This window comes from Neolamprologus multifasciatus, chromosome 23 (genome assembly GCF_963576455.1).
Source record: "Neolamprologus multifasciatus chromosome 23, fNeoMul1.2, whole genome shotgun sequence".
Lineage (NCBI taxonomy): Eukaryota > Metazoa > Chordata > Actinopteri > Cichliformes > Cichlidae > Neolamprologus > Neolamprologus multifasciatus.
Window position 1 is genome coordinate 24284622 of NC_140460.1, and position 23372 is coordinate 24307993.

At 41.2% G+C, this 23372-nt stretch overlaps 1 protein-coding gene across 1 annotated transcript; it reads right to left on the bottom strand.

The window, feature by feature from the left end:
* Window positions 1–2208: 2208 nt before the first annotated feature.
* map3k2 (mitogen-activated protein kinase kinase kinase 2) lies at window positions 2209–22915 on the bottom strand. Its single transcript, XM_085150388.1, has 17 exons — window positions 22555–22915; window positions 19405–19477; window positions 18982–19100; window positions 18859–18899; window positions 18662–18761; window positions 17235–17348; window positions 16848–16944; window positions 16241–16371; window positions 15373–15452; window positions 15218–15282; window positions 13884–13976; window positions 13548–13787; window positions 13317–13465; window positions 12786–12917; window positions 12442–12571; window positions 12171–12348; window positions 2209–6940 (listed from the first exon to the last, which is right to left on the bottom strand). The coding sequence occupies exons 2-17, from the start codon at window positions 19457–19459 to the stop codon at window positions 6721–6723; spliced, it is 1944 nt and encodes a 647-aa protein (XP_085006514.1). The 5' UTR covers window positions 19460–19477; window positions 22555–22915; the 3' UTR covers window positions 2209–6720.
* Between the last annotated feature and the right edge of the window lie 457 nt (window positions 22916–23372).

Below are 23372 nucleotides of genomic sequence, written 5' to 3' on the forward strand. Positions count from 1 at the left end.
TTGTGCAGTTAATAAAAGGACAGGTAATGTTTGTCGCGCTGTTACACACACAGCACGCTCGTTTGTTTCAACATACCAACGTGTACATAATAAGCCAATACTCCTGTGTGCTATACACTACAGTGTACGCTGTACACCTACTTACTGGTTTTGTCGCGTCAGTCTGTCTCTGAGTTCATTTGTGTTTCTCCTACAGCTCCGGACCGCAAAAAATGCGCGTGCTCTTTGTGAGCTCGTTCCCGGCTCGTAACCAGCGCGTTCTGCCGTTGGTTGATCATTGATCATTGGTTAAATGTGATCATGTGACTGATGCAAGCCAGACCCTTTTATTTAGCAAAATTGTGATTAATAGTTAAATATTATTGTTGAGAGGCACAGACAGGACTCCGCACGCACACAAACATTGAAAAAAATAAATAAATAATTTTGTTTTAAAACGTTGCCTCAACAAAAGGGCACTTTGGGCACCCATCAGGAAAGGGGTGGGTGCTCAAACCCATATAGCCCCCCCCCTCCCCCCTCTGCACGTGCCTGGTGTGCAACAGAGCATGTGCGTATTTATATGCTTGGAGTTTGATTACAAACCTTTCATTGTACAGATCCACCCCTTCAGGCAATGCAGGTCAGGTTTCATGAACCATGGCTGTGACGCCTGTGGGGTTCACATGTCACAACGTTTTTCATTAACACAACTTATCAGAGCCTCTGACATTAAAGAAAAAAACAGACCCAAGAAAATGATGAACTTCCGATTGTAATTACGTATCATCCCTGTAATACTTGCACATAAAAGGCGCAAAAGTAAAGCTTTACCTGTGGTAGAATGTTGACATCTAGTGGGCCCTACAGAGGTTGCACAGGTGGAGGTGGCACATCAATACATGCCATTGCCAGAAAACAAACCAACATACTGGTCTAAAAAGCTTGGAAAGAAAAGCGTCTAGACTTCTTTAAGTTACTTCAAGACGTTTCACCTCTCATCCGAGAAGCTTCTTCAGTTCTAAGGTCAAATGGTGGAGTGGAGTACCCCAAAGACAAAAACGCCTAAACACAAACTTAGCAACGTAGTATATACTGTACAGTGTAGCGAGGAACGCTCAGACCTCTACATTGGAGAGACCAAACATAAACGCATGGCACAACATAGAAGATCCACCTCGATGGGACAAGACTCAGCAGTCCATCTGGATCAAAAGGACAAAGGTCACTCTTTTGAGGACGCCAATGTTCACATTTTGGACAGAGAAGACAGATGGTTTGAAAGGGGAGTGAAAGAAGCAATTTATGTACACTGTGAGCGACCATCTTTGAACAGAGGCAGTGGTTTACTACACCAACTGTCTGCCATCTATAATGCAGTTTTAAGATCCCTCCCCAGATGCCTGAACGCCCACTCACATCCTGGGCCATCTGACCTCAGGAAATCACATAAGGTGGGGCCAGGTTTCACAATGAGCTCCCCCAAAACCTTGGCTGATTGTGACCTACACCTGTTTTCACACCTTGGCTCATGTGATTAGGTAGAGGATTATTAGGTGGTCCATTGTCCCTCTTTGGGGGGGAAACTCCCACAGGGCTTAAATCTGGGACTCTCCACCATTTGACCTTAGAACTGAAGAAGCTTCTCAGATGAGAGGTGAAACGTCTTCAAGGAACTTAAAGAAGTCCAGACGCATTCCCCCCCCCCCTTAGACTACGATGACCTGGAGGACTGAGAACCTTCACAGACATAAACCAACATACTAAACATTATCTATTTTTTATCAGTCTTACACCATTAAAGTGATTCTAAAACAATACTACTTGAAAACTCATGATGTGCAGTGTGTCCTTAATTGGAAGAAACAAATCCAAACACACTGCCAATGCAATAACATCATACCCGGATAGAAAAAACACATAGTGGAGCACTATCAGTCATGGATCGGCCTCCCCAGAGCCCGGACCTCAACAAAGAACAGAACAAAAGGCAGAAACATGCAAAGAAGAGCTTTGAATGTTCTTCAAGAAGCCTGGAGAACTATTCCTGAAGACTGCTTGAAGAAATGACAAGAAACCTGCCTAAGAGAGAAGAATAAAAGCGGTCACACCAAATGTTGACTTTCAAGCTCGTTAGAATTGTACAAACGGTGTTTGCCTACGATGCTGTATTTACATATATGTTGCCACATTTCAATAAGTAACTTTTCCTATTTTACGTTTTCCTAACATAAAGGAATTAAGGATGACTCGAGAGTTTTGCGCAGTGCCAACTAACAAAAAACTCGAGCAAAGCCCCGATGTGAAATAAATATCTTTTATTGTTGTCATCGTCATAATTGTTGTAATTATGAACACCGAGCTGTTGCAATACTCCAGAGATTTTGCCAAAAAACAGCAACCATTCAACGGCACCGCTGTGTCTCTCAGGACCCAACTATGCATACAATCTCCCATTTAGAAGAGAAAAAAAAAGAAAAGGAAAAATAAAAAATATATTAAAAAATTATGCGTACCACTGATATACAGATCTGATATAAACAGGCATATTGGTCACAAACCAATTAGAATTATAAACATGGCTTCTTTTACAATACACAGACCAAACATGTGGGATATAAGTTTCCTTTTAAAAAAAAAAAAAAAAAAAAAAAGGTACAATTTCATTTTTATACATTTGTACATGATTTTCATTTTTTTTTTCTTTTTTTTAACGCTCTCACCCCCTACAGTCAGAATGCTCAAGGCATTTCAGGCGCAGTGTCCAATGAGCAACATCTGCAGTAAATGCACATTAACACACACACACACACACACACACACACTCACACGTTTATTCATTCACTCATTCATTCAGGAGTGGCAGCAGTGGCTTTAAACGAGAACTACAGGTGTATCTTGGCGCTCCACAGGTGACAAATACTGGTACCGAAGAGTTAATCCACTGTGGTGAACGAGGCCAAGAATGAGACATTACATTCATGTCAAGGTTAACTGAACCACCATCATAATCATCATCATCATCCATCTCTCGCACTCATACACAAAGTAATTTTTTTTAAAAATGAAAAGAAAGAAAAACAGTCTTTAAAAATGTGCAAAGAAAAAGTCGCCGAGCCGAGCTGCACGAGCGCAAGGAACCGTTAAGGGGGAGTGGGAGGGCATCAGTGAAGAACCAATAGTGCATAATGGTAGTGCGTATCTATGACGACCAGTGTTGGCGATCTCCACCAGACGGCTTTCTGTGAGCCACCTGAAGAGCCAAAGGAACGTACCACTGAGAAGATGCATAATGTGAGTGTAAAACTGAGTTTCCACAGAGCAAGAAAGGCTTAAAAGTGTCTTCAGAGGAAGTCGGGGCAACAGAGATCAAAGAAACTGTTCCCGGTCTGTTTTTACAAAGGTGCAGTCAGAAAAATCCGACTCTGTAGTAATACCTAAACGTCACTACGAGACATTAGAAGTGCATAATTATTTGTATTTTTTAAAATACTCTGATAAAAATCAATCTTCTGCAGGGGTTTCGGGGTCGGCCCTAAGAAGCTGATCTGAGTCTTTGAAGCTTCAGCAAGAATTATTTGTAATTATTTAGAGCTTTTCTTTAGCTACGGTGTTTAAAAGACCCATCATACTGTATAAATGAGAAGGCCAAGTAAACAATGTGATATTAGTTAACTTCACCAATCAGATTTAAAGAAATGGGAGTGGCCACACACAAGCAGCTGTAAGCTAAGCATCTCAACTGCTGTTTGTGCTGTTGGAGCATTTTAATGTGGTTATTTAATAAATAAAACAATCTGAGCTACAGCTCGTCTGAGAAGTTTACAGTTCATTCTAATTAGCATTCTGCAACAACAAGTCACGAACGCAGCTTGCTAACATGTTGCCACCCGTAATCGTGCTACACGTTACCACGTCACAGAGACTATTTAGCGTCCCAATTTATGAACAGCTATTAATATTGGGTGTAATCAAAACAAGTGGAAAACCATTTAACAGTTTTTGGATTTGCGTATATAACAGAAAATATGAACTTCACAATCAAATATTTGGACAACGAAGCTTCAAAGGCCTCCAAGTGCTACAAACAATGTTTGGATCATTTAATTCATTAACAAGTGCCAGAAACACACACAAGTGTGACTCTCTAATCTAAAATCTAAGTTTATTTACCATCACAGACCCAATAATCTATCCACCACAAAAAGCTTGTCCTGGTAATGGCTCATTCAGCAGCAAAGACGACGAGGAGAGGTGCTGTACATGTGTGTAGGAGAGCCAAAGGTGGGGATCTGAGCAGGAGTTTAATTTTAGAGAGTCACCATCACTTTTCTCTGCTGGTCAAATGTTGCTGATTGCACCAGAAACACTTCCTCCCCTGCTCTGCAGAAACCGGCTTTGATGATAATAAAAGTTTTGCATATCGTCTCTTTGAACCTAGAAACATTTCAATCTTAGCAGCACAACAGTAACTCTCACCAGGACTCTGATTCACGTTATTGTTTAAACATTTAGAAGCTTTCTACATGGGCTGCTTGATAATCCGCCTGCTGCAAACAGCCAAAATTTAAGGCATAATTTGAGCCCTAAATAACCATTTGATTGGCAGCTGGCAGAGCTGCTCAGAAACCTCACCATTACTAACCAAAAAGTGAATTAAAAGAAGAAGAAGTGATCAGCACAAGCCGAGGTGTCACCTGATATCTGGCGTGTGCATAGTCGATGCTTTCAAATCAGATGAGCGTTTGTGGTTAAAGTGACGAGTTTGCTTTGATGCATTTGATTCGGTGGTGACAGCGACTGCAGTACCAAGCAATAAACACGAGAATGAAGCTCTGCGAGTCTGTCTGAAAACGGCGATGAACGTACAACTTCAGCGGCGGAGCTCCAGGAGAGGCTGCGTGTACCCTTCAGTTAAATGATGAGCAGCTAAAAACGTTTAGTTTGAAATGAAACTGACAACAGAGCAAGATCTTCAAGTTTCCCCCCACTGCTTCTCTGATCTGATGGCAGAGACTCACTGTGAACACATGAAAGCACCAAATTAGCAGCTTCTGTCTCATCCAAATACTCAGGCTGGCTTGATCTGAACATTTAAAAAGGTGCAAATTTAGATGTTAGATGAGAGTTAAACTGCTCTCCATGGAAGTTCATCTGTTGAAGAAGATACTAGAAATGTAAAAACTTCTACGATCCATCCACAACACGAGGTTAGTCCTGAATATACTGCACGGTTTGAAACACATGCCATGAGATAGTTGGAAGCTTAAAACAAGCTGGAAAAGCCAGCTGCATTTTTGGGGGGCTTTAAGACAAAGCACTGCAGCACAGCACAAACATGGTTGAGTCATCATTAAACTAGTTCTTTCCCCCTCTCTGACACGGACGTGTTAACCAAAAAAGATGAACTGCTGGTGAAGCTACGTGACCGCGGCTCCCTGCGAGGACCTGACCTGTCCATGGGATGGTGTAAGCTCCGTCAGCTAAAACAAACCCTGCCCGTCCACCTTTTGCTTACCAACGGCTTCAGTTTCATTTATCGACTTGCTCTCCTTAAACTACACATCCAAATCAGTCACCTTCCACAATTAGCTATGGTGGTCTGAAGAGGATACGAGTGTGTTTTAGTTGACTTTTTAAATGTTTTAAATCAACAATTGTGCACGCTGCACCTTTCAAGTCTGGTCATGAGAGTGCTCCCTATTGCTTTCTGTGGTTGAACAGACTGAGTTTCTAAAAGCCAACGTTTACCAGCAGTAAATTCATGAATCTGCTGCAAATCTGCCATGCTGAAGAGACATCCAATCAGATCAGAGAATCAGAGGAGGAAAGAGAGCACAGGTACCGATGTGGCGCTTCACTTCTACACCAGCATGACAACTTTTCTAAACAGAGGATATTTGGTTTCCAGCCGGCGGCGCTGGTACAGCAGGCGAACGAACAAACCGAAATGATCAGCACAGCGAGTCCCCGTCGCAGAAAGGCAGAAACGGCTGAACTGGGATCAGCTGGTGTGAAGGCAGTTTATCCAGGAGGCAAAAATCAAAACAAACAAAACAAAAACAAAAAAAACTGAGAACAAAAAGCTGAGACTCATTCTCAAACATAAAAAGGCACAGAGACGGGGACGACGAATCGGAACGTTTCATCTGCACTTCGTTCAGAAAACGGAGCGGACTTCGGTGAGGGATGAGGGCAGGTGGGTGGAAAATTCTCGGGGGAGTGTTCTCTGGATCTGGGATTCAGGTTTGTCTATAGCAGCGCGCCCGTCACTCTGGGTTTTGGCAGGAGACTACATTCTGGGGTCGGGTCAGCGAGACATTGGAGGAGGATGAGAAGGAGGCATGATGGGGTTTACTCCAGAGTCAGGCATCAGCTCCTGTTAGGGCCACAACACCGACGCCATCCCGCTTCAAAACGCTCAGAGCGAGAAACCGTACAAACATTTAAAAAAAAAACAAAAAAAAAACAGTTATTTAGAGAGGAGGAAGTGCTCAACCTCCTCCGCGTTGGAGACGTTAAGGTGCAACTTGCGGAGAAAAATAAAATAAGAATTTGTGTCCTTTATGGCAGTCTCATACAAACAGAGACAGAAGGAGCGCCCCCACCTTCTTCCAGCCAGTCTTTCCTGGTCCAACGTGGTCTCAGCGTAAAGGTGGAGGGGGCGGGATCAGATAAGGCCGTATTTGGCAGTTCGGCAGGCAGGCAGGGGTTCAAGATTCAAGGAGGGGGCGGGAGGGGTTAATGTACAAAGATGTGCCTGAGCAGCTCTTCTGCAGACGGCCGCTGCTTGGTCTCCACGAAGATCCGTTTGAGGAACTCCCGGCAGTGGTCCGACACGTGGGCAGGCAGGACGGGGTTAGTGGGCTGCGTGGCGATCTTAAAGATGGCCGCCATGGCCTCAAACTCTGCCCACGGAGGTCGCTGAGTCAGCATCTCCACAACGGTGCAGCCGACACTCCTGAAGACGACAAAACAAACATTAAGCCCATAAAAGAAAGGAAGGATGGGTCATTTTATTAGCTTTATTTGGTTTTCACTAGATCCAACATGGCCTCACAGCACAGGAAATGCTCTCAGCTACAGCTTCCACCTTTCTGTGGCACAATAACATTAAAAGGCAACCCAGTCTTTACTTTCCTACCTGTTTCATTCGACAGTTAGTCATGATTTTATAAAAAGCCATCCAACAACATCGTCTTTCATCTTTGAAGCCACGTGTGGCCAAAGCTTCCTGTTAGTGGCTACAACGAGGCGTCTTCAGAGGTTTGCGCTGGTTACATACGTGACCAACATGGTCTCGTTTGCAGATTCTCTAACAAACAACATTTCACACACAGGATAGAAGGAGCTCTATATAACAAACACTGAACTCCCTAAATGATTAAATCAATTAAGAGAGGTAAGCACGTGTGAACTTCATCCTACTCCTTTAGGAGCATCTAAACTAATGGTATAGAGAGATAACCTTTTCTCTTCACAATGTGTTCTGTTATTTTATTTTAATTTACCCATTGGAGTGATTGATGGTTGATTTCAGTCTTAAAAAACAAAATAAAAGACACCACCATTGTTCATGTTTTATCATTTAAACTCAATCCTAAAATAAAATTCTGAGCCTGGAAAGACCCACTTCAGACTCATTGTGTGTTACCACCATAAAAACTACCAAAAAACCCTCAATGTCTTTTCTTTTCAACTTTTCCGTTAGGAAGTGTTGCTATTTTTGACAGTGTTAACTACTATTAGCTTCTGTTAGCTGGTGTTAGTGATACAGTCATACTTGAGGTGCATCTAACATTGCTGGACTGAGTCTTTAGCAAACAAACTCTTGTACAAAGTGAGCATGTAATCAGAATGTTTGAGTCCAGCATTACTCAGCATAACTACCAAGGAGAGCAACACAAATTTTCTATTAACATTTCTCAATGTTAATAGAGAAATAATTAACATTGTGAAGACATTTAAAAATAAAAAGTCCACTGACTGTTTTGGTATTGACATGATATTAGTTAAAAGTATTATAGAATATATAGTGCAACCTTTCGCATACATTTGTAATCTGTCCTTTCAAACTGGTGTATTTCCCTCACAAATGAAAATAGCAAAAGTTATTCCAATCCATAAAAACGGAGAGAGAAGTCAGTTTACCAATTATAGGCCAATATCACTGCTCCCACAGTTCTCAAAAATTTTAGAAAAGTTATTTGTTAATAGACTTGATAAATATATTGAGAAGCATAATCTCCTAAGTGATAACCAATATGGCTTTAGAGTGAAAAGGTCCACTTCGATGGCAGTGATGGAACTTGTAGAAGGGATATCTAATGCTATAGATAATAAGGAATATACTATTGGTGTTTTTATAGACTTAAAAAAGGCGTTTGATACGATTGATCATTCTATATTAATGAATAAACTAGAGAGATATGGCATAAGAGGGTTAGCATACAAGTGGATGAAAAGTTACCAGGATGACAGATATCAATATGTCGAATTCAATAATGTAAAATCTAAGCAGTTGAAGGTAACTTGTGGTGTTCCTCAGGGCTCCGTGCTGGGCCCTAAATTATTTATATTATACATAAATGACATATGTAGCATTTCCAAACTGTTAAAATGTGTATTGTTTGCTGATGATACCACTCTGTATTGCTCAGGTAAAAACCTAGAACAGCTTCCGACTACAGCGGAAAAGGAGTTAAATATATTAAAAACCTGGTTTGATGTAAATAAGTTATCATTAAATATAAAGAAAACAAAATTGATTATTTTTGGCACTAGACAAATGAAAAATGTATCTAAAATCAGGGTTAATGGAATTGAAATTGAAAGAGTGTACGAAAATAAATTTCTTGGAGTGATAATTGATGATAAGCTGAGTTGGAAGTCTCATATAAACCATGTGAAAACAAAAATGTCAAAAACCATTGCTATTCTCTATAAAACAAAGCATGTCCTGAACAAAAAATCATTATACACACTCTATTGTACTCTGTTGCTTCCATATATGACTTACTGTCTGGAGATATGGGGTAATGCATATAAAACGAACACTCTTCCTATTTTCAAGTTGCAAAAAAGAGCTATAAGAATTATACACCAATCAAACTATATAGAACCAACTAACATTTTGTTTATTAATCTGAATACCCTGAAATTTTATGATTTAGTTGAATATAAAATGGCACAGATAATGTATAAAGCACAAAATAACTTGCTTTGCCCCAGTACTCAGAAGCTGTTCAAAGTCAGAGAGAGTCAATATGACTTAAGGGGAACAGATTTCTTTAAAAAAAACAAGATAAGGACAAATATAAAGCAGAGATGTGTTTCTGTTAGAGGAGTTAACCTGTGGAATAGTTATGACAGTGATTTAAAAAGGTGTAGTTCATTTTCCTTGTTTAAAAATATGTTTAAAAATAGAGTATTAGAAAAATATATATATATATATATATATCAAGAATGAAAAGAGCAGAAAAAAAACAAAAACAAAAAACAAAAAAACCTCTTGATTCTTTTGCTTTGATGTAGTTACTTACTAAGGTGGAAAGTTTTCTGTTTTTTTGTTTTTTTCTTGTTTGTTTGTTTGTTTTGTTTTTGCTTTGTTTGCCTTCTCTCACCCCAACCGGTCGCAGCAGATGGCCGCCCCTCCCTGAGCCTGGTTCTGCCGGAGGTTTCTTCCTGTTAAAAGGGAGTTTTTCCTTCCCACTGTCGCCAAAGTGCTTGCTCATAGGGGGTCATATGATTGTTGGGCTTTTCTCTGTATCTATGAAGCGCCTTGAGGCGACATTTGTTGTGATTTGGCGCTATATAAATGAAATTGAATTGAATTGAATTTTATTATTTGCTTCGAGCCCTGTGTACAGGAGCTGCATGCTAAAAGATCTTTTGTTAAAAGGGTTGGCGTAATAAGCAAATGCTTCAGCCAATACCTTTTGATTAGCCTTGTCTCATGCTTTCTTGCTTTGTGGTAAATCTTTGTTCTGTCTTCACTGAGATATTTGAATGCTAATCAATAAAAACATATCACTCACTCACTAAACTACCAGCTGTTGCTGTTTAGCTGGCTTGTGGCCAGTTGTCCCGAGATGGGAGGGTCACATGTCTAATCTGCTGACAATAATAAAGTGTCTCCTGATCTGAGCCCTGACTGCAGATCAGTAGATGAGGCTTAAGATGAAGAGGAAGCGGAGGACATTTTATTAAGATGTCATCTCTCATTATCCCTTTCCTTCACATTTTCCTTTCTTTGGTGACGGAGACCAACGAGTTCTCTTCTCCTCCACCTTTGGTGCACGGTGCATGTGGCCGGTCTCACAAACCAGTATCGTTCCCATGAACTTTTAATGGTTTATTTCCAAGTTCATGAAAACCTTTTAATTACTCTGAAGACGTAATTTAACACTGATGTACATATATGAGCAGAATATTCCTTTATATTAAATAACCTCAAAAGGTTACATTTTTACAACCTTGGGTGTCCACACTGCCCACCCAACCGGCCGCCCACGTACTTGGCAGGGTAATGACAATATCTCAATCAAGAATGCATACCAGAAGCAACACAATAGAAAAATCACAGATTTTCCTTAGTTAAATGAGGCTTCTGAGGTTTAAATGCACACATAAGCAGGATTGGTCTAAAGACTTAAAGGAAAAGAGTTTGTGTTACCTGACTTTTCCTGATATTTCTGACCCTTTAACCCTCTGGGGTCCAGGGTATAATTGGCCGTTTTTGACTACTTCTGATTTTACCTCTGTATTTCACCTTTAAAAAAAAAAATGTTTATCTTGCCTTGTTTGGTATCATTATTTTCAGCACAACCTCAAATATCTGAAATTTGAGTTATTTTTTCATTTTGGCATACTATATTAGCACAATTGATCTAAATCCAGGCAAAAAATTCAAAATCCGAGTAAAAAAAAAAGTTATATTTTTTACTGTAAAACCCACAAACATGTTTAACGAATAATTTTCATAAGTTGAAATGCAAATAAAAATTGTACATTTCTAAAAATTATGCACAAGTTTTGCAAACAACAAAGTTATATGGTACTATTTACCTAAAAATGCAGCCAAGGCCTCAGGTGTTTTTTATATAACCATTTAAATCTATTTACAGAACTATCAGGTGTGCTGCATCAGATAAGAAGGTACACAAATTATTTGTGCCAGTCCAAAAAAAAAAAAAAAACATAGTTTGTGTCCAGTATAAGACAGAGGAGAACACCACAGGCCTAAACCCTGCAGGTCTGACAGCAGGAGGTGTATCAGTCCAGTTTTCCATGTGGGAACAGCGTTTACACTGGAATCTGCCTTTGGTGGCTTTTTTGGAACAAATGTGACATTCACTAGTATAACTGACACACAATACCAAACAATGATTACACAACACACTAACTACAGCCTCCAAACACGCTAAACGTCACTAATGTCTCACATATGAAAACTCTCTCTCTCTTTCTTTCGCTCGCCCTCTTTCCGTCACGGGTGTCACTCCTAAAAACTTCCCCTTCTCCCTAAACAACCAAGTGCCACATGTTGCTATATCATTTTTTTGATTGGCTGACATGGTAAACTCTAACACCAATAGGAAAGGGGTGTTTTTTTTCACTCGCAAGCGGAGAGTGTTGGCTAGTGCTGTCCGTAGAAATCGCAGTTTTTACCGTTCTGTAAACACTGCAGTTTTAGTCAGAAAAAAACATCGCGTGTATTTTTTAAATCATAACTCTGGTTTTACGTGGCCCATCGACACAATTCAAAAACTGGTATATAGTTTGAAGTCCGCACTTTCGACCCAAGTTGAAACTGAGTCGCTGCATCTTGTAGCTGTGTTGTCTTAAATTGGTCAATTTTGACCTGCCGGTGCGTCCGACGACCCCAGTGGGTTAACAAATAAAAGTGCGTTTTATATTTGGCCAAAACATCTTTGGTTGGTGTCCTGGTTTTTGGGACTAAAACCCCTAAACTGGAAGCAACACTAATGGATGTTAGTGTTGATGAAGGAAGCTGTTGGGATGTGGAAGTTCACTGCTGCGTCTGCTCAAGTCGGAGGTAAAGAAGCATCACTTTCTAAAGTCAGTTTGTAAAAATTCATCTACATCAGTACCACTTAAATGACTTTTTACAACACTTTCATGCATCCTCCTCTGAATAATGTAGTAAAGACTTTTGTGGTTGGTCTTACCAGATGTCTGCCTTCCTGCCGTAACCCTCTCCGCTGATCACCTCTGGGCTCATCCAGTACGGGGTACCGGTCACCGACTTCATGCCTGTTCCTGACAGACAGATGGTCTGCAGCCGCCTGCTGGCCCCAAAGTCTCCCAGCTTCACGTTACCCACCGAGTCTCTGAGGATGTTTGCACCTGAAGGACGATTGCACAGTTTCATGCTCTACTTTTCAAAGACGACGTTTGGTCCCAAGTATTTCCCCAGCAGGAGCGAAAACCTCAGCTCACCTTTGATGTCCCTGTGGACGATCATGTTGCTGTGCAGATAAGAAACCCCCTCCAGGATCTGCCTGGTGTAGCGGCGCGTCACATTTTCCGTGAGCGCCCCGTACGACTTCAGCTGGTCTTTAATGGATCCCTGAGCGTCACCAGAAAGGAATCATCAGAAATATCCCTGCTGTTCCACACATAAAAATTTAGCATCTCTTAAGAGAAACAGCTGTCATTTCCACTCGAACAAAGGGAACTTTATTCGAGTGGAAATCCATCAACACTTACGAACAGAGCATGAGATTTTTAGCTTCACACACACACACAACTGGAAACAGTGAACAGGTTTTTTGGGAACTCACTCCAGGCATGTACTCCATAAAGATGGAGAGCGTTCGCTCCATCGTGTCTCGCAGACAGCCATAATATTGGACGATCCGCTCATGGCACAAGTTCTTCAGGAGCTGGATTTCACATTCCAGTGCGCTCACCTCCTGCAGCAGAAATAGAAGGGCACATATTCAAGCAGAACATATTTAAACCGATTTCACCTCTACATACAACAAATTAGAGGCTCTAACAGCAGATACTCGAGAGGACTGTCTCTAGTTTGAATTTACTGAGTTGTATCTTTATTTACAGCCCTGTTTTTCAAATTAACATTGTATGATTTTCTTTTTTTTTCCCCCTCCCTGGCTTTTTTATAAATCAACAAGGCATTTTAAAAAATAAAATAAGCTTCATAAAACAATGACATAGCATCTAGATCCACACTTTCACCCAAAGCAATGATTCATGGAATTATTTAAGGTCTTTTTTTTTTTTTTTTTTTGCCTTGTCTTTCCATTTTCCTACCACTGTATTTAATATATTCTATGCTGCTGTGTACGTACCTTGCTCGTCTCGGGACTCTCTGGATCAAACTGAACTTGTTTAACTGCCAGTTCCCGTCCAGTATCGGCGTCGTAACACAGGAAGACCCGCCCGAAAGCTCCCTGACCCAGAAGCTTCCCCAGCCGCCAGTTGGTTGGCGCTCGCGGGGCTGTGCACAAAAACACATCAGGTTTGCTAAAAAACGCAGAAAAACAAACATCTGGAGGACATGTCGTGTTGCGAGGACTCACAGCGGCTGGGTGGACTGACGTCCATGACGGAGAGCGTCGGAGCCACGGCCGGATTGGGGTTTGGCTCGATGTCACTCCCCCTCCGCGGCCTCCTGGCGGGGCCGGGTGCTTCCTCCAGGTCAGGCGTGAAGACGCTGCTGCCACTGCTGGTGCTGGGCGACTGCTCGGTCGAGCTGAAGCTGATTGGAGAGCGGAAACCGTGAACTTGCGTCCGCCGAGCCCGAGGGAAAGTCTTCCTCCCTGTTCAGAGGATGAAGGAGAGTGATCATTTTTAAATCCCTGTTTAAAGTTAATTTGCTTTCAGCATCAGTAGGAATAAATAAATGAATTACCCACCATCACTGTAATCCTGAAGGCCAAAAGGAATGCCGTACCGGCGAGGATACGTCCCTCCTTTCCCCGACTTCTCGAACACCGGAATATCGTACTCTGCAGAGGAAGGAGGATACAAAAGATGAAATTTACAGGCCATGGCCTCAAAACAGCTTTCAAAGATGGCAACCTCGACATGAGAATGTTTTGGGCCTTTTAACTGCAATCTGTAAAGTGAGAGTGCTCACTTTCCTTGAAAAATCCCATTTTTACCATTTCTTCCTGCCCTCAACGTGACAAGCAAAGCATGGTGTAGGTTAGTGATTATAAGTCTAGTTCTACTTGGTCCAGCAATACAATTTAAAACCTGATATATAGTTTAAAGTCATCACTTTCAACACAAGTAGAAACAGAGATTCAGCAAGGCTGCGTCTTGCTGTTACATCATCTTAAAATCAGTCGTGTGATTTGGACATGCTAGTACATCAACTATAGAGGGTTAAAGGTTTGTCTCTTAGTCTGGTTTAAGTTTTAGCCTGTTAAACTGGTAGATAAAAAAAACTGGTAAACTGGTTGCCTGGTAGATCAGATTGTTGTTGTTTTTATTTTTTAAACCCTTAAACAGTCTAACACCTGTGAACTAGGGCTGGGCTATATCATACCACGGTAATACTGGTGTAATTTTGGGCAACGATAGGAAAATGAAATATCGCGATAGAATATGGGTAAAACGCGCATGCCCAGTGCATATGTTTACATACACACATGGCGGCGACGCAGAATGAGAAGAGCAAAAGTGGATCGTTAAATGAAACGGATGAACCAGATTTGGTTTGTAAAAATGCTGCAACTTCAGGGGTGTGGAACTGGTTTAGCTTTCATCCGTCAGATACACAACAAAGCACTATTTTTGGTAGAGCATGCTAGCGGGCCGTCGTTATTACCGTGTTGTTTGGAAAATACAGCACACTTAAAATCAATCCTTTGATTTTTCTGAAAATCGACAGTGCCCCTTATAATCCCGTGTGACTTATGTATGAATTCTGGTTGTGTTTACTGACCTCGAAACGATTTTATGTCGTACACGGCGCTCGAAAATCTGTCAAATGTTTTAGTACGACTTTGCTAATCTACGAAGCCGCACCGCTTGATGGATTGTCGGAGCATTACAGCTATCGTAGGCAGGAGCCTCGCGGAGTGATACGTACTGTGCTTCAACATAATATTATCGTATTGTGTGTGTAAAGTATTTTGTCTAGTGTCAATTATATCGTTATCGCAAATTTTCAAATGTATATTATGATAAATATTTTTGGTCATATCGCCCTGCTCTACCGTGAACTAAGATCTGCTCTCACCTGGAAAGTCCTGGTGGTTGTCTGGGTAGCTCTGAGCCCTGGGCATCCTGGACTTTGGGTAATCACTGCACAACACAAAGACAACAGCAACAAATCAGAGGGATTTTCTCCACGGCAGTTTTTTGTGGTTTCCTGTTTTATTCTGTGATGCAGACCTGTCCAGTGGGCTGTCTAGGGAGGGACAACTTCCAGAAGCCGAGTTCTCCGGACTGCTCATGGACAATGGATCCAACATCTGAAGTAAAACAAGAGAAATGAGAGAGAGACAAACTCACATCCTCTCAAAACTAATCAAATTGTATCTCATTAGCTAACAGGTGAATTTAATTTGACATAAACTGATGCTCAGAGCAACTTCAGAAAACTCAATAATAAATACATTACATTTAAGCTTTTTACAACCTCCAAAACAGAAAAATAAATCATTCCCTCATCTCTCCAGACCTGCAGTAGTCACAAGTTATGCCACTGAAGCACGTGACACTTTAACAAGGGCTGTTTGTGACGTAACACAAACTGCCCGTGCCTGCGAAGGAGCCTGCTGACCTCCACTATTCACGCCTCTACAACCTCACCTACAAGTGTGCAAAACACGTCCATGTACCCAGACACTCGATGTGCTATGAAAAGAACCCAGATACGCATCCACCATCTACCCTGCTGTGTGCGCCCAGGTCCGTTTGGGAGTATATCAGGGACTTAACCTGTCCTCCACAGTGGCAGGTACACCACAGAACTCAGTAGTCACAGCAGGGAGAAGAGGAAAAAAAGATCAACTTTAATAAAATACTAAAAGGCCAGAAGGTTCTGCTTTAATGGCTACTGTAAAGTCCAGCGTGGCAACTTTAAAAAGAACTCTTTAAATATCAGCTTTATGATAAAGAAGCTGGTGAAAATTAATTTTACATTTAAAATGTCCTACAGTTTACACTTAAATACTAGGTTTGCGCTCCGCTTTGTTACATCAGAGCAGCTCCTTTTCAAGTAGCAAACACTAAAGAGGACTCTCCTGAGCATCAGTACCTGGTCCATGCTCTCAGGGATGAACTCCCCCTCGCTGTTGATGCTGGTGAAGGAGCCGTTCCTCGCCACCTGCTGCAGAGCGTCTGGAATGTATCCTGGAGGAGGAGAGCTGCGGTCCGTTGAGTGGGAACCTGACAGGACGGCGGTTATAGAGAGTGAGAAAATTGTCCTGTGTGCGCCACAGTCACAGCTAAACCATGTGATGCTTATTTTCACACAAAAGAGTCAGAGTTTCATGCATTTTTCTTAACACTGGAACCACCGAGACAGTCAATTTAAAATTTCCTATATATATATATATATATATATATATATATATATATATACACATTTGTTTTTAACTTTTCAACTGTTTATGACTTTATTTTACTTTGTATTTTAACTTGAAATGATCCAAATCATTGAATGGTTAGACTTTTCAAATTTTACTTAAAACTGGATGAAAATAAAAACTTAACTTCAAGTAATTATTCACTTGCCATTACTGCTGTTATTGCAGGATGGGGTCAGGAGCATGTTCACCACTTACCCACTACCAGGCTGTGGTGGGCGCTAGTGCCCGTCCCTGCAAGCTTTGAGTCTGCATCACTGTTTAGCAAACATTTACCTATCAACGCCAGCATGCTCTTCTTGTCTGTGACCCGGAACCCCGTGTTGTCCAGTTCCTCGTGGGACGGCAGGAGGTCCATGTTGGATGACGAGTTCTGCAGACACAAAACAAACTAAACATTAAAAAGAAACTCTGGACAAGTTTAACATCTCCTTTGTTTTCCAGATAACTCTTCTATGTTAACGCTGCTATAACATAAAGATTAAAAATACCAACGTTGGTATAAAAAAAACCCCACCCCAATCAGCCTTTTACAGCTGAGAGGTAAAAACTGTCGAGGGGTTACAGCACAGAAAAAGCAGCAGGTGTGTCAGCCGCCACACAACTATCATACTGTGCACAAGTATCAGAAACTACCATTAAAGTCATTGCAGTATGGCCCACCTCAGAGGAGACCTGCAGCACAAGGAGAATCTTCAGACTCTTCATGTGAACACTGCGATCCAGCAGCTCTACAGCTTTGTCCAAGTCGTCCTGAGTGGTCAATGGAATCACCAACTGCAAGAGGAGGGGAAGAGAAAAAAAAAAAAAAAAAAAAAGGAAATACAGTGACTTGAATAACCTTTTAAAACTTGGGTGATTCTTTTTGATCACTTGTGGAAGCGCACACAACAACAAAAACATAATCCACACACGGGTGCTTCATTGGTCCAATCAGCTGTTCACAGCACTTCCTACACTCCAGTGTCTGTCATGCTCTACATTCACGGGGTTTCATGGATTCCACTAGATGCAACAGGAAGTGACATCATTTTCTCAGGAATGTGAATGCCACAGCTACACTGGTGCTATTAGAAAGTGATGTTTCACTTTGTGCCTTTTTGTATAAGTTCCTGGGACACGTAGAACTGTGACTGCACCATTTCAAACACTTCATGATTTTCAATTCAATTGTGGTTCATCATTTATCTATTGTGTATAGGAAGAAAAAGCTAAAGCATGCAAACCTGTAAAGCTAAGCTCTGGTGGGCCTGTTCTGTGGTAGGTAAAACATAGTTACAGGTTGCTGTCATGCACAGCTCTGTAGCTAACACTGCGTACACAGTGTCATGTTAGCTTGCAGAGTGTGTCCAACCTTGTGGAGCAGCAGCAGCAGGTTAACATCCACACGCCTGTGCAGGATGTGGTCACACGCTCACACCTTCACTCAGTTACTTCTGTTTTTTTTTTTTCCTAATGCAGCTTTCGTACAATCGCTCATTTTCTATATCAAAGGCTGGCAGGATGGCACTGGTAGCACAACTGTGGTCTGCTTTCTTGAAACAGACCCAGAAGTGGATTTATGTGAAAAAATGACCAAAGAAAACAGCAGAAAAAAGTTGTGTCAGTCTGCAAAAAGTGAGACACACTGCCACTGAAACACACTTGGGTGTTCTTAAAAACTGCACAGAGGGAAGAACAACATCAAAGGGGCACCGAGGGCAGTTGAAGGGACAGGTTTAGGATGGCAGGAGGGGGATCATAGCACAGCTACAGATCCTCCACATGAAAGGGATCTAGTCTGTGTGGTATGTGAAACTGACCGAATCTGAGGTGACGTGCTTTACATCGAAACAGGAGACACTGCAGAGATTTTGTCTCTTGGCTCAGAACACCTCAGTCCCCCCTCCACCCATGCATCCATGACTGTGTGTGAATGTTAGATAGGAAGCACTTCAGCATAGAAAAAAGTCCCTGTATGAGTGGGTGTGAATGGATGACTGAGGCATGTTGTAAAGTGCTTTCTACTCAGGTAGAGTAGAAAGGCGCTATATAAGAACCAGTCCATTTACTACAGGAAGCAGAGGAAAATTACATTTTAAGTTTCGTACCTCGTTGTTTGTGTAGTGGAGGTCCATCGTCTGACCAAAAGCCACTTTAGCTTTGGACCTCAGATCCTCCAGCTTGATAGGTCGAGGGAACTGCAGAATCCTGCAAAGAGGAAGACAGGTGAGAGGTCAGAGACGGGCACTGCTGCTGGTCTGCACTGACAGCACTAGAGGGAGAATCACAGCAGTGGAAACCTCACCTCTTCTCCCCTTTGAACTCGAACTTCACTCTCACATCGTTCTGTTGGAGACAGAGCACAGAGTTAAAGACAGCCAGAGCAAAGATGAGCCAGGCTGAGCCTTCGTGCTTTCACTTGGGTTACCTGGTTCTTGGGCGACGAGGCTTTGGGTTTGCACAGGTCTGACAGGAACGCGGCAGGACGGCTGGAGCGGTGCAGTTCGGCCAAGTCCTGCATGATGGAGTTCAGCGCCTCCTGCTCATCTGTGAGACAGTACGACTTCTGCTTATTCAACAGGTTTTATCATTGAAAAACTCAACTTGCTAAAGACTCCTCTAACAACCTGTCTTGCGGTATGAACACAAAAAATGAAGTTGCCTTGCTGCATTTATCTCTTCAGATAAGCCGCTTCCACTTAGCCGCACAACACAAGGGACTTATTGTCAGGCAAAGATGTCAAAGAGCCATTGTTCGGGGAGGACAAAAAATTCCTCAAATTATAGGTCTGTCAAAAGATGAAGCTAACTTGCTGCCAAGCAGTAACACCATCTCACAGCATGTACGTACCCATCTTAATGGCACGGCGATTGACCCAGGAGGCCAGGAAAGAGGATTCTCCCATCAAAGGGATTCCTTTCTCCTGAAACACAAAAACATCATCATAAATCCTTACATGCAGTTAAAAGGGATCATTACACATAATGTGTGAATAAAAACATTTCTGTTAACTGAAATTGTCTCATATATATACACATTTACATTTAATTTGTGATGTATACTGTACATTTTTCTTCTATTGTTTTTGTGCAGTATTATTGTTATAACATTGTGCTGCATCTATTCATTTTTGTTCTGGCCATTCTGCTGTTGTAATAATGCAAATTTGTAGTAACTCGTCTTTATTTATTTATTTTATGTCAAAACGAGCATCTGGAGGCTTTATACATATTTTAAGAGTGTTATGTCTACAAGATAGTTCTATTGTTGTATTTCCCGAAGCACCAATCCAGCATTTGGATCAGATATAAGTCATCTATGCTGTTCTATGTCTACTATGTTACGTATTAGCAGCAGTTGCTCCAACATAGCCTGGAGGACACTAGCAGCAACGAGGGTCAGGGGTTTGGGCCTGAGAACTGCTACACCAGCAGCTTTTCTCTGTATGTTTGCAGAAGTTTTTGACTTAACTGTGAGCTTCCCCGTCAGCTTCTCACTCTCGGTATGTGTAAGGTGTAAAACTTGTTAGGAAGCATTTATTGCATTTGTATGGTAACATAATGTGTCGTCATCAATATTTCTTCACTTCACACCCAACACGACATGCATGTGTGAGTCAGGAGCACTCACAGAGAGCTGAAAGGAGAATAGTGCAAATAAGCTAGGTGAGGAATTCAGACACATTAGATTCATTTTACTTGTGCTGGACAATCATCTGTCTTTTTCACTAATAAACTTCAATAAGTTTATATTCTTGGATGTATTCGTCATGTTTCTTAAAATAAGTAAAATAATGTTTGAGTCAAGCACGATGTTTTGATCATCATCAAAAAAAAAAAAAAGAAGATTCACAGTATCTTCCTCCCAGTGAGGAGCACATACGATTAAATTAACACTGAAACCCAAACCCGGTACTTGGTATCAATATACAGTGCTGTGCAAAAGTCTTGAGTCACCCCTTGTTTCTTTACATTTTGCTTCCAAGAAGCCACACTGTCATTTTTAAAAGTGGCCTTGAGTAAAGAACCGATTAGTTAATAGAAGCCTGTCACAAAACATCATTTGTTTTTCTATTTCAACCAGTGGTGTCGGAGATTAAAATCAATGAATAACGAACTCAGAAAAGTACCATGCAATACCATCTGGAAGACATCTAATTGCCAATGCCTTATTTTTTTCAGCATGACAATAATCCCAAACACTGCCAATGCAATTAAAAACAATTATTCTTTTTGTGTCTGGTTATTCTGCACACTACAGACTTAAAACATAAGAATATCGAGCTCAACTGTGAGGTTGCTGAAGAAAAACTCCCACAAGTATTCTGAATAGCAACCTTAATGTAAACACCTTAAGCAGGCTTACTAAATACTATTTACATATAACCCTGGTTTAACAAAAACACGTTTTACTTATGACACTGCTTACAAGAACTACTCTACCCACAATCCTGAACCGAAACAGCAATGCCTCCAATCGGTGGAGGTCGCTGTTACTGTTGAAATTCTGTAAATGTAGGAACATCAGCACAAAACTTCAGAAAACAAGAGAGCAATGATTGCAGTGAGGCAACACTACAACAATGCAAAGGATTACATTGAAGTAGGCTGGAAGTCATTCACTGTGAAATCTAGGATTTGCAGTGCATTATAGGGATGAGCAGTTCCTGTACACAGCCTCGTACCTTTGCCTTCTTTTTTCTTTTTCATCCAAATCAAATCTTTTTAATAGCCATGATTCACCTCGTAGCTGGTTGGTTTGGTCTGAGGATTAAAACTCTTTATATAAGGATTTTCTGAAACATCAATGGAGAGGATGAACAAGGAACTCACTTCTGGAATGGGAGCCCTTAAATTGCTGTGTTCCCTAGCAAAGATAAATAGTATATTTGTGATTTTATAACATAAAAAACAGAAAACAGCTGCGACAAAATCTTTAATACAAGTGTAGTGGAGTAAATGCTGACCCTACTTTAAGAGCCCCTTTCTTCACATTTACACTACCAAGACTGGTGGATATTTTATTGCCATTTTAATGTGACAATGTTGGTTAATGTGGGTCCATTCAGATGAGTCAGTTTCCAGACCATAGCTTTCTACTGATCACTGATTATGTTTAACTGGACTCCGGATGCCCACACTATAGGAGGTCAAGCATTCAACTTTTTAATTTGTCACTAAGCTTTATATTATACTATTGCATTGTCATGTATAGTGAAATATGCAATGACTGTAGCTATGAGTGTCCAATAAAGGGGCTATAAAGGTTGCAGCACAAGCTTGTGTGTGGAATCAAAGTAGTTTATTGCTCAGGTATCCATTAATACTATTGAACATAACCTCCAGAATGTAATCTGTACAAACATAATGAGCCTTCATGTTATTGTTGTTGCAAAAGAGTGGAAATTTAAATCAAGATGGCCTCTGCTGACGAGGAGTTGATTGGAAATTGGTGATGATAGTCTGTGATCATCACTGATTGATGAGAGAGCTGCAGCATTGGTGCTAGCCTTAGCTTAGCGTTTTTTCTTCTCTCTTTTATCCTTACATACATCATCCTCCTCATGAGCCTCATCTTCTGTACCGACTCTTGCTCAGTGCTCACAACAAAGTTGATATCAACAGCACAATTATGGCCTCCTTTGGTAGATAATTAGCTCGCTTTAGATTCTCCTGCTAGCGTTAGCTGAGTAGCAACATAGCAACTGTTGCTAGCACATTTTTAGCAATTACAGCCGTTTCTATGAATAATTATAAGACACTTTTGACACTTACCCAAAATACTGTTTGTTATCTAAACAGAGAGCCGATATGTGGAGCTAAGCTAGACGTGTGCAACTAGCTGTCAGGCCAGGGAAGTTGTCAAGCTGAGCTAATGCTAACAGCCAGCCGCACAGCTAATCAGCGTTCACCTGCGCTGCACGACTATAAGAAAAACAAACAGCCCTTAAAGGAATAAATAAACCCTTCAAATGGATCCAATACTTCTTTAGTACCGTACCTGGGCACTAATTAGATGTGTAGTCACTTCCTCATCCACAGGGCCGGTGACAGGAGCCCCGGGCCCCGCGGAGAGCCGCTGGAGGAAGCAGAAGTTTGGCAGTCCGCTCCCAACTTCACTCGAGTGCTGCCGGACCACGACGACGAGGCCTGACGGCTGTTAAAGGAACCAGCTGAAGCTTTTCAACCACAAGACGACAAAACGGCGGCTCGTCCAACTAAGTAGCTCCTTGTCTGTGCAGTGGTTAAAAGGCTAACTTCATCAGAGGCGCTCTTTTAGCTGTACTTTACACCCTGGTTAACGGTAGCTCAGCTCGCTGCTGACCCCACGACGCCATCAAGCTATCACGTATTAAAAATAATTTAACCGGAAGTAGAGACAGAAAATAAAAGAAGATACATTCAAGTAACTATTATGTGTTTTATTTTGATAACCAGTGCCAGGATATCATATTTCATTTACGGAAACTTGAAAGGTGTTGACCCCAACCTTGTCGGAAGAGTCCAATAAAAACACGACCTGTCACGTCAGAGAAACTTATGAGTTTCCTGTCAAAAAATAAATAAATACATTTGATTGGTGTTTAATCACTTTATTGTAGTTTTTTAAATAGTTTTATAGATTTTTTATTAGAATTTAATATAATTGTTCTACATATTTAGAGATTTAAGAGTTTCTTTTGATTAAATTAATTATTATTAATTAGGCAAGCGCAAAATTCTAGCTACACTCTCTCAGGGGGTGCATAAAATTAAAATATGCATATATATGTATATACATATACACAGTCATGCCTACAAATGCATAAATAATATATC

Coding starts and splice junctions, on each gene's coding strand:
- map3k2 (XM_085150388.1), bottom strand. CDS start 19,459: ATGGGAGAATCCTCTTTCCTGGCCTCCTGGGTCAATCGCCGTGCCATT. Junction 15,453..16,240: donor TCCCTGAGAGCATGGACCAG/GTACTGATGCTC, acceptor GTTTTACTTCAG/ATGTTGGATCCATTGTCCAT. Junction 15,283..15,372: donor CTAGACAGCCCACTGGACAG/GTCTGCATCACA, acceptor TGTGTTGTGCAG/TGATTACCCAAAGTCCAGGA.